Source organism: Solea senegalensis, linkage group LG11 (genome assembly GCF_019176455.1).
Source record: "Solea senegalensis isolate Sse05_10M linkage group LG11, IFAPA_SoseM_1, whole genome shotgun sequence".
Lineage (NCBI taxonomy): Eukaryota > Metazoa > Chordata > Actinopteri > Pleuronectiformes > Soleidae > Solea > Solea senegalensis.
This window is the reverse complement of record NC_058031.1, coordinates 2,060,492-2,072,155: the sequence shown is the minus strand read 5'-3', so window position 1 is coordinate 2,072,155 and position 11,664 is coordinate 2,060,492. Positions and strand designations below refer to the sequence as shown.

Sequence of the window (11,664 nt, the reverse complement as noted above, 5' to 3'; positions counted from 1 at the left end):
GAACATTTCTTAACGTCTGCTGAGAGCAAAGTGAAGCAATAGGACCCACAATGCAGTTGGGTAATTTTAAATATGGCTTACAAATACTGTGCATCCACTCAAAAACACAAAATTGCGACAACTCTGACACATGTGAAATGTAATGTAATCCACTGCTACTTTGTTGAATCAACATTATGATCTTGTTTTAATCGAGATGTGTGAAGTGTTTTCCAAACCTTTTGCATGGCTGCGATGAGCCAACGCGACCCAATTCTCTGCATGAAAAGTGGAAAAGTTATATTCTGTTCCTGACTTTTCTGTTTCGCTCAAGAAAAAGAAAAAATGAGTAGATAACTTTCATAACTTTGTACGTAAAAATGTTGGAGTGACTGTTGTTGAATCACTGTTTTTAGTTTGACGGGACATTGTTTCTACAATTTTTACTTGAAACCTGAGTTCGGTTGTTCTTGCATTTTCTCCTGTTTTCATTTAACAAAGCCATTTGAATTCATGTCCTACAGCTACAGCTCTGCATCAGACAACATGAGGTTGAGTCTATGCACATGGGAAGTTAAAGGCTGCCATTAAGTGCCTACAGTGACATGTTGATGCAGGCGTGCTTGAATCAGACTTGAAAAAGTAGAAAAGCAAACAGCTGCGTGTATAGTCTGTATTACATTTCATGATACTTGTACCAAAGTCGAGTGACTGTTGAGTTACTGTTGAACTGCTGTCACTAGAGAAGTGTTGATGTAGCCATTTGTAAGCCACGGTGACGCTGTAGTGGTGTCTGACCACACATGATGCTTGAAAAGTTGTTTTCCGGTGTTTTAGATCTGTATGTTATTAGTCACGAAAAAGCTCAGACACATTTCACTGTAGGGAAAAGTTAAATGAAGTTTCTCATCTGCTGTTCTATCCCTTTGTAAGCAGAGGTGTTGTCGTCATTATTGTGACATCATAACTTCATAAACGGCATCTAAAAGAATCTTTGTAGCAGACAGTTGGCGTGGTTAGTGATGGACACTTGTCTTTGGGGTTTTTTCTACAGAAATCCTGATTTAAAAAAATAAAAGTGTTAGGTAAAACTCAAATTCTCATCATTGTCATAATTCAAGCATTCACACTGGAGATGCCTAAATGTCAGTGCGGGGTTCAGCAAGTAAATGCCAATTTTGTTTGTAAGCAACTGAATATTGGACCAAAACATCATTTCTTCATCAGGTGCCTTAAAACATCTTCAATCAGAACAATAATGTGGACGTTGTCTTTAATCACCAGCTTGTTACAGAGACAAATGCATGTGAGACACATACTCGTACCGTTAATATTCATTGTGCATCATTTCAGTTATAAATTACTGCTTCTTCTATGCAAGAAGTTATTTTACTGACATTTACTCCCCAAACCTGGCTGTCTTCATGACAACAGCAGTGTTTTTATTTGTATTTTTCCAAACCGAACATTTAGTTTAGGTTAACTGTCAATCAATACTGTCTAGCAATAGTTTTTTTTCCAGAAGAAAAGCTTTTTGTGAAGACAACCTAATATTTAATCATCTGCCGGGGCCAGATACTGATGCTGGCAGGCCACTTTTGGCCCACGGGCCACCAGTTGCTGACCACTGGTCTAGTGTGGTCTAGGAGGGTTTATTGGCATACATTTTATAGAATATAGAATAGAATATACATACCAGTACTGTATATATGAGTGTGTAACAGTCTGTGTAGATTCCAATTTTTCCAAAACGTCCCAATTTAAGTTCCCACAGAAGGTTTCTGGAAATTTACAGATGGTTTTCCACCCATTTGCGACCGTAATTGTGGTTTAAAAACTTCAAAACGGAAATTCATAAACCACATCATGGTGGGTTGTTACTTGGCCTATGAAGTGCGTGGTATCTCACTGACAACAGCTGCTGCCACTGAAACTGTGACTGAATGATATTGCAGCTCTGTATGATCCAAACTGAAATATATGGAACAAATCTTCACACATAATCGATCATTTCCTCACAATAATCAGTATTTATTCTCCCTGGCAGAAGACAGACAGGAAAAAAATCATTTTTACACACACACGCGCACCGAGCCATTCAAGTACAATCTGATAACAGCTCACGGCCGTTTAAGCTCAATAAATTATCTTCTTCATTTCTTCATTAAGGCAGACTCAGTAGTTCACATAACGTTATTAGAGATTGGATTGAGTCACAAAGAGAAGAGGAAAAAAAAACAAAAACATGAATGATTTCCACCTTATTCTACTCTAGGAAACTACTCTGTCATTCTAACAGCCAGTGAATGAGTGAACTTGGATGAAATGTCTGCTTCCACCACCATGTGTCAAAGTGACATGGTTATGTTGAATGATTTACTTTCAGTGTACAGTTTGATTAGTAAAACCTCTCTGGGTGAATTAAAGCTGCAGTCAGTGAGTGACAGTAACAGCTGTCACTGGGCTGGAGTGTTTGTTCAGAGAAATTAAGGAGTCCGACAGTCAATATAGGACACAACACTTTATCCAATCAGGAGCCAGACTCCACAGGGAGGCGGTCGTCTCTGCTGTTTGTCAGTAAATAAAAGGCCCCTCCCCTTTTCAAATGTGTTCATGAGATAACGGAATGAGGGAGGGCGGGAAGTTCGCCAACAGACGACGTCTCTAAAAGCAGCTTTAACTCTGTATAATAAACCTCCTCTATGCGGCTGTTCTAATAAAAAAAAAATCCTTTTTCCTTATTTTTTCCTAAGTATTTGAACAGATTCTGCGTGTTTGTCTTTTTTCCGGTATTTATCAATCATTTCAAAATAAGCTTTCAGCATTATGTTAATTCAAGTGATCTCATCTCCTCCTGTTTACAGAAGTCTGTCCTGTTGACGGTAGTTTGATTAATCACAGTGCAGCTCAGTTTCACAAAGCCTCTGTTCCAAAATATGAGACCCAAAAAAGCAACTATATCTCTTGTGATCCTGCCGACTGCAGCTTCAAGTCCAGTAGAGAAAAATTGGTGGTGCTGTGAGCTGCGAGTAGCTCCACTGACCCAATTTTTTAGGATAATTTTCCTATTGAATTTAAGACTTTTGCTCCCAGAGCGTTCGTCTCCTTTTACATTCTTGGGGAAAATGAAGCAGTTGCACAAGAAATCCTGAAAGCTGTGACGCACTACTAGGATTTTTTTGCCCCGATTTTACCCTGGATACACAGCTGGGCAGAGTCTGCACCAGGCAGTAGTAGTCGGGGACAGTTGGCCTCAGTCGCAGTCAAACAACCCCAACTGTAAACAGCCAATGAAAAAAGAGTAGGTGGGACACAGGAAATGGTGTCAGAAGACACGGGAAGTAGCGCAGAGGTGGACGCTCTTGCGAGAGTTTGATGTCTTTCGTCAGAGGAAACCACTCGACTGTGACGACTGTGTAGTCGTGTGTCCCCAGCTCAAGTGTGGACACGTGTCTTTTTAAACCTAGAATCACAGAAGACCCCGAAGAACAAAAACATAAAGTAGCTGTAGTGCAAAAACTTTTAAATATAAACAAAGGTACCGTACATTCCAGCCACATAATGTCAATCAATCTGTGTTTCCCAATAAGATGTAGAGTATAAAAATCCAAAGCACTGCACACAGGAAGTGGTCCGTTTTTCCCTTGCGACTGACAGAAGCAAGGCGGCAGAATCACAAGAGCAATATAGCGTGAGTAAAGTGAGACAGCTGTGCCTGAGTGGCCTGAGTGGCGTGTGATTAAGAAGTTATGCACTGGAGCTTTAAGTACTTACAGTCTGGGCTGTCGGCGGGCAGCGATAACCTCCTGCCCCGTGCCGCTTCTCACCAGCAGATGTCACTCATTATTAAAAGCAGCCAGTTTAAGCTGTGACATGTCGACAGCCGACAACAACGCCTGACCGTGACCTCTCACTGAACACCAGCACAGCCATGCTACCATCTGCCATCAAGCTGCCAAAAGCTCAAGCAGAACCACCGCTGCACGTTGACTGTGTGCAAGCAGTGTCACTGGTGTCGCAGCAGGCATCCTCACTTTTGCTGGCAACCTGCTGAAGTCAGAGGAGGAGGGGGGGGCGGAGTTAGAACGGATGACCAGCTGCGTTAACACTAACACCTAAGTCATTCACACTGGTGCCCAGGGGGAGAAAAGAAAACAAGTGTGGGGGGGTGGGGGCCACACAGACATGCTGAGGATGAGGGACCTGTGACTGGAGCACACAGAGGTGAATACTGAAGAGCCAAAGCCAACCTATAGATCCAATGTTAATTTAATTGAGTGATTCAATATAAAACATCATCAAAAGGCAGGAAGGAGAAAAATAAAAGAGTGAATAGCAGATAAGGAAAATCAAACCTTCACCAAGTGTCCGGCATCTCAGCATGAACTTATGTTAGCACATGTGTTTTTTTCAAATAGCACCACCCTGCTACACTGAAGTCTAATTTAGGAACAGTTAATAATCAAAGGCTGGATCATTTCCTCTGGGCTGATCCGCGACAACAGGATAATTTATTTATTCCAACATGTAGTTGGATTTTTGTTATAGCTGATGAGAAAACACGTGGACAGTAAACCAAAGGAACAGTGGACTCACAGGAATCGGGCAAAAGTAATAAAGCGACAACCACCTAAATAATAAAGTGACCTCCAAATAACTTTGTCTGACCTGCTGGTTTGTTTACGGTCCGCCTGTTTTTTCACTGCGTCATTAACGTAACTGATGGTACAGAAGACCATGCCAACGTAATCTGCATTCCAGCTCTAACAGACCGTCGTTTTAATATTAAGGGAATAGTTTGGGTTTTAAAAAGTGTGGTTGTATGATGTAATTATACATGTGTGTGTGCGCTCTCTCAAAATAACATTTTAGCCACCTAATAAAATCTGTACACTTTATTGAGCTCTTTAAACAACCTTTTCCAACAGGAAACTGAAGATTGTGTCGCTATGTAAAAATCACTTGTTCCCTGAACCAAAGCCCATGGAGAAAATCGGCACACACACACACAAGTTGTCCGTCCACTTCTGCCTTCATCAGAACGCTGAAAATGTGTTATTTTGGAACTTCTGTGTTGGAAAGCCTTCATTGGGATTTACCTTAGTGACACAATTTTACCAAATGAGACAGCTGTAGACCAGCATAGACCAGCGGCTCCTGTGTCACAGCAACAAAAAAAATGCAGATTATCTCAATGGACTGGGTGGGGGCGATTATGACGTGACAAAACTTTCAGTTTCTTGTGGTAAAAGTGTGTCTAATGGGGAGAGAAATTGGTGAACATATTGTTTAGATAGCGTGTCCCTCAGCACAGGAGGCACACAGAGCACAGTCAGCTTCACTCATCCACTTCACTTCATAGAAACTTTACGGGTCAGTAATATAAGATTTAAGGGTCATAACTAGAAGATCACTAGACGTTTACACTGCTGATGTAAGCAGACATTCACAGTCATGCTGCAGCATCTACAGGTGTGTTCGTAGCCTGCGGAATGGTCAGCGGCCGTGCTTCACGTTATTTCAGTCAAAGTGTGAAAATCAGCTCAGAGGAAATGTGTTTTTAGTTTAGTCCTCATCGCAGTGAGCAACAGAGCTGCTCTTACAATGTGACGCTTAAAATAAACAAGATTAGATTTGTCATTTCTCACCCAAAACACACAACGTGTGTCACGATTAAGTCCTTGATTTTAACAGACTTACAAAATAGATTTTTGTTTAATATTTTTGACAGAACTACAATCTTCTTCTTTTACAAAATAAAAGCAGTCATGATTTCTGTAATGGATTATATTTGTCAAACTCCTTCTACACTTTGGTGAAGCTTTTATGACTGTGTGTATGTTCCTTTTAAGACGTAACTGTGAATGCTGTTACAACGCAGAATTAATCTTAACTCAGAAAACAAACTCCCAACAAAATAGTGAAACAATCAACTTCTAATGTGAATTTTTTTTTTTTTTACTTTTGTGCTTCATTTTGTGCGACGCAATCAAAAAAAATGCTTTATATTCCACATATGGATGTGAAGTGCAGCGGAACAGGTGCTGTGCTAAATGATGTCACAGACCAGATGGTTACTAACTTAAAGCACTCTTCATTCTGACCGAGTGCTGCTATTCTACTGGTGCTTTCACCCGCAATAGGTCTCTTCATTGCTCACTGTTCTTTTAGGGGAAAGAGTCATGGTGGAAAAACATTGAACTAAGACCAGCGGAGCCATGTTTTGTGAGAGAGGGAAGGCGAGGTGTGTAAGGCTTCTTTGCCACTTCACCCTCTCCACGCTCGGGGGGGGGAAGCTCACTCACCAAGAGACAGTCAAAACTGAGAAACCAACCCAGAAAGAGAGAGAGAATACCTTTGCCACCACACAAATTTAAAAAACGAAACAAAACCAAAAATGAGCAGAGTTCAGTTCGCAGTTTTTCTAGTTTCTGTTCATCACTGTTTATACCTTGCTCCTGAAGAGGGGCTTGGCGCCGGGGCCACAGTACTCGTTGTATATGACCTTGAAGAGGAAAAGGTGGAAGAGCGTTATAAGCGAGGCCACGCTGAACCAGAAGAGGAAGGGCAGGCCTGGGTATCTGTTCGCCATGTGCTCCTCGTGGGCCAGGATGGCCTTAAGGTGCAGCGTGTGGCGCAGGTCCTGCAGGTGACGCAGGTCTGTGGAGATATAGAGCAGCGGGGTGATCGGCTGAGTCACCATCACAGGGAAGGTATGGCCTTTGATCTCGGATGTCAGCTCCACGGGCTCGTTGAGGCAGCCGGCCTCGCAGGCGTACAGCTTCACTGGCTGCTCCTGCTGCTTCACCGACACGTGAAGAAACGGCTTCCCGTCCATGTCCAGCAGCACGGCCAGGTTGATGAGGTCCTGGTTGTAGTGGATCCCTCTCAGGGCGTAGCTGTTGTGCAGCACGTCCGGGTCAGCCTGGAACTGAAGGTGGTTTTCCGTGAACTGGAGGCCGCCAAAGCTGAGCACCATGCCCTGCATGGCTCCGTGGGCCCCCGCCGCCACCAGCACCTTGCAGCCTCTCTTCTGCAGAGTCAGGGTCCACAGCGTGACAAGCTGCAGGATCTGCGCGGTGCTGCTCACACGCTCGGGCCACAGGTTCTCTGCGTGCATGGTGGCGTGGCCGCTGAAGCAGTGGTCAGCGTAGTTGAGGCTGGACTCGAGGCGTGCGCGCTCCTCGCTGACCAGCCTGTGGTCCAGAAGGGGAGCAGTGGAGGAGGAGAGGATGTAGTAGAGGGTGGTGTTGACTGTGCGGCTCGATGGTGTGTGGGAGTCTGTGATCTTCCTCATTTCGACACCTGAATGAACCAAGAAGCAGAAGCAATGAGTGACAGTTTGACAGGAACAATATCTTAAAAGGTAAGAATTAGTGACATCTAATAGTTAGACTGCAGATAGTAACACTAATGGCACTTCTACACTACACTACTCAGCTCTACGCTACTCGGTTGATATCAGGCACGTTGTCTTCCATTATATAGGAACTATAGTTCCTCGTCAACGTGGGCAGGGTTGCCATAGCACAGTCGTGACGTTGTTTTATACGCGACACAAACTAGTGACGAGCAAAGCAGTTGCTTTCGTTGTACTGAATCATTAGAAAATAAACCATACATGCAATGCATGTAGTGCATAAAAATACATAGTGATGTACAAACACACCCTCCTTCGTACCCACGTCCATACCTACATACTGACATACACACATACGTACATCCATATACAGAACGATCACCTTTGTTTTCCTTCCTCCCCTCCTCCCTCATTTTTGACTTTGATAGAGAGAGGGATTAACGTGTGTTTAAGGTGATTATGCTGGACCTCCTCCCTGAGATCAGTAAAACATATTCCGGAAACAACATGTGATTGTTGAACCTGTTGAACTGAATGTTGTTGGCCTGCCTGATGGTAGCCTGTTCAAACAGATCTTGTGGTGTTCAGTACTTCCTGCATGACCGGGAGCGCAGCACCCTCCATCTGACACAGACACTGAACTGAAATACACCTCAACGGGTTGTAACTCGGCTCACAATCGACAATATGTATGCAGTCTTATTTCTTATTGGTACAAGCTGATAAATTAACTGTTTTATTAACGATGACGTGTGCTGGTGCCTTTCTTGTCCAGATCATCCTTGTCTTGACGTCAATGGGTCTTTTATCTGATTAAATAAAGGTTAAATAAAATGAATAAAAAAGGATGGTGCGAGACCTTAGGACGTGCGGGTGTGATGAGTACATGGCTGTGACCAGGGAGACTGCGGCAACATGGATATGGTGCAGTGATAAATCATGCCCATTCCGTGTCCGACTGTAGACTTGAATACTTTGTATGTGTGTGTGTTTTGTGGATGAATCTGGCTTTATTACTGTCAGTTAATCGAGTACTTGTTGATCAGTGTTCAGTCCAAAAACACTGAAAAACAACAAATTATGAGTTTCTCAAACATCTTATTTTGTCCAAGAACCAAAATTATTCAGGATTCTTTGTTATATAGAGCAAAGAAACCAGAAGATATTCACATTAAGGAGCTGAAAACTCAGAGCGCTTGTTTTAATTATTTGGGGGAAAAAAACACTGAAACATTATCAAAATAGTTGACGATTCAGTTAGTTATCAAACTAAAGGTCGATTAGTGGTACACTAACCACAAACTACAGAAGCCCAAGGGGAGTGGCAGCTGAAGTTAAAGAGAAATGGCACAGTACAGTCCCACAGCAATCAAGCAGGCTTTTCAATCACACTTTAAGTCACACTTGCTTTTCTACAAAATTATACACAACTGATAAGCTTTTTTTAACCACAGCATGGCACATGTGCATTCCTTAGTCACATTCTGGTCACATGACGTTGCTGACACAAGTCTCTTTACAGCTGGTGCCCAGTGAAGTGATTTCTTTTTTCTGATATATGATCAGAAGAATCATATTGGCACATCCCTAATAAACACTGTGAGTTAAAAGCACAGAGCACTTTCAGGTTGTGGAAACAGTGAAGGTGGAGATGTGGAGGGAGGAAACTACCAGGGGTTAAGCTTCAGCTCACCTGAAATAAAGAGATCCATCCAGGCCTGCTGGTGATCTGCCACCAGATCATCCACACTGGTGCTTAGCAGCTCCCCCATTTCCTTTTTGGCTCCTTCCCTGAGGGAACTGAAGGTCTCCTCCAGCTTGGAGGAATCGATGGGCTGTGAGGTCCACACCACTGACAGGATGTTGTCTGTGTACTCTGACTTTGCACTGACCTGAATCCTGCTGCTCACCTTTTTGGTGACCACCACTACCAGCACTATGCGATTACTCTCCACAGGCACTCTGCCAGCGGACAGCAGTATGTCTGTGTCCTCCAGTTTCTCCACAGTGGTGGAGAACTTGCTACCGAAGGTGGGATTGTCAGAAGAAACGTCCAGCGAGGCGACTCTGTCAGACGGGTTGTTGATGTGGATCCGCTGCAGGTAGACGTTGGGTCTGCTCCTGTGTGCCATGAACTCCTCTCTGATGGTGACACAGTCCTGGGATGACTGCAGTACACAGCGGACTGACAGCACCGATCCTTTCCTGAACAACAGGATGCTGGCCTGGGCCTCGGCTCGATTCCCCTCCGGATGCACACCGACTCTTGGGGAAAACTCAGTCTGGTGGACCGGGGCCATGCCGGGCTGCGAAGACGAGGCCACCCACAGTTTGTTAGAGTCAATGTCAAGCAGAATGTGACCATTACCTGATACAAAAGGTGTGACTAGCTGTTCCTGAGGTGTCCTGTAGATCCCCTCTCCTCGTTCCACCAGGGACTTCCACCTGTGGATTTCAGTCTGCAGACACTGTCCAGCTGCCCCGCCAGCCATGGCCGAGTTGCTGAAGAGCGTCCACCTGCGCTCCGCCCCCAGGTACCAGTAGAAGATGAGGAAGAGCAGCAGACCTATGGTGAGCCTTCTCGCCCAGCTGCTCGACAACAAGCCCGGCAGCCCCTTCAGTCTCTGCTGGAGCCACATTTTATTTTCAGGTCAGAGAATCCCAGGTCCGCGAGTCAACACTGTACCCACGCTGCTCAGGATCAAAGTCCATACACGTCACATGGACTTCAACTCACTCTCAAATCATGTTCCCTCAGGCGTAAAGCCACAAAAACAAGCTTTGATAACCAGCTTCCGGGTGAGTTAGCTTAGCTCGGTGGCTAGGGCCGCGAACGAAAGCTGCCTGAAAGCGGTCGTTCTTCCCCGCATCGTGGTCACCGTCGTATCCTTCGCCGGCGGAGTGTGACCGTCTTTACGGTGTCACATGTCCGTGTCGTTTGGTGTTTGTTTTCTCCGGGTACTGCAACAAAAAACACCCGTGTCCCCAGGAGCTGCAGCCAGCGGTTGACACTTCTGGTTTGTCACAAGTGTCGTAAAGCAACACGACGAAGCAATAACCGGAAATGTCGCAAAGCCCAGCCATAATAATAATAGTAATAGTAATAACAACAACAATAATACTTTTTAATGTATCAAATTTGAAACTAAGATTACATAAATATGATATGAATTCATAGTAATATCAATATGAGTAATATTTATATAATACTATACAATATATAATAAATATTAATTTGTTTTTAATATTTTTGTTTCTAATCTTTGATGCACGTTTCTTAATATAAAATAGTTGTGTGTTGACATAATAAATACATATTTTTGAAGAATAGATTGATGTACTGGTTATTCATTGGGGGTATTTCTTTTCTTCTAGATTAGACCAGTGATCATGGTGAGCAAGGATATTCTGTTCATATATAACATACAAAAACTGCACACAGGTGGGATATGGACTAATGTGGAACAATTAATATAATTATTTAAATATGAACATGCTGAGGGCTCAGTAGTGAAAGTGTCACATTTTTATTGTTTTTATTTTAATTTTTATGTCCAATTTTACTGTTCAAATGTTCCCCCAACAATGAAATAGGATTTTTGCCCTTGTATAGATTTGAAATGCATGCTTATTATTCACAGTGTTGTAATGTTGTACTTACGTACACAATTAATTTATCTGTACTTTACCTCATTTATATTTCTAGCAACTTTTACTCCACTACATTTTTTCTGACTATCTTTGTTACTCGTTACTACCAAATAAACTCAGGAGAAGAGTTGGTAATGATCTATATTTAGATAGAGCTTTTCTGCTTTACACTACAGTTTTGCCATTCACACATCTTTCATACCCATTTACATGCTTCAATGTGGGATTTCTTGCTCAAGGAGAGCAGAGGTCAGGAATTGAACCCACTTCTGGGTGAAAAATCCTTACTCCTCACTTAAAAAAGATAAAATACATACTTGCAATACTTTAGTAATACTAAATTAAATACTTTAGTACAATAAATGCCATAGTGACTTCAACTTCTACCAAAGTTATTTTCTGGTAAGATACTTGTACTCAAGTATCCCTTTTAGGTACTTTATACAAGACAGATTATTCATTACCTTTACAGACTGCCTTTGCTGCTGTAACACTGTACTCTTTCCCAATGTGGGACTGATAAAGGATTATTTTATAAATTCATGTTTCTTGGTCAGGTTGCAGCTCTGGTTTTGTGCTGTAGTGCTCATTGTCTAGATGTGCTGCAGTCCTCCCTCCTCACATAAAGACTCTCTGTAATGAATGGAGGGAGTTGACATGGGTCTACGTGCAGA

The 11,664-nt window shown here is 43.0% G+C and overlaps 1 protein-coding gene across 1 annotated transcript; it reads right to left on the bottom strand.

The window, feature by feature from the left end:
• Positions 1 to 1,989: 1,989 nt before the first annotated feature.
• On the bottom strand, positions 1,990 to 10,376 carry kiaa2013 (KIAA2013 ortholog). The gene is made up of 3 exons (XM_044038556.1): positions 9,033 to 10,376; positions 6,431 to 7,284; positions 1,990 to 4,029 (listed from the first exon to the last, which is right to left on the bottom strand). The coding sequence occupies exons 1-3, from the start codon at positions 9,976 to 9,978 to the stop codon at positions 3,943 to 3,945; spliced, it is 1,887 nt and encodes a 628-aa protein (XP_043894491.1). The 5' UTR covers positions 9,979 to 10,376; the 3' UTR covers positions 1,990 to 3,942.
• Between the last annotated feature and the right edge of the window lie 1,288 nt (positions 10,377 to 11,664).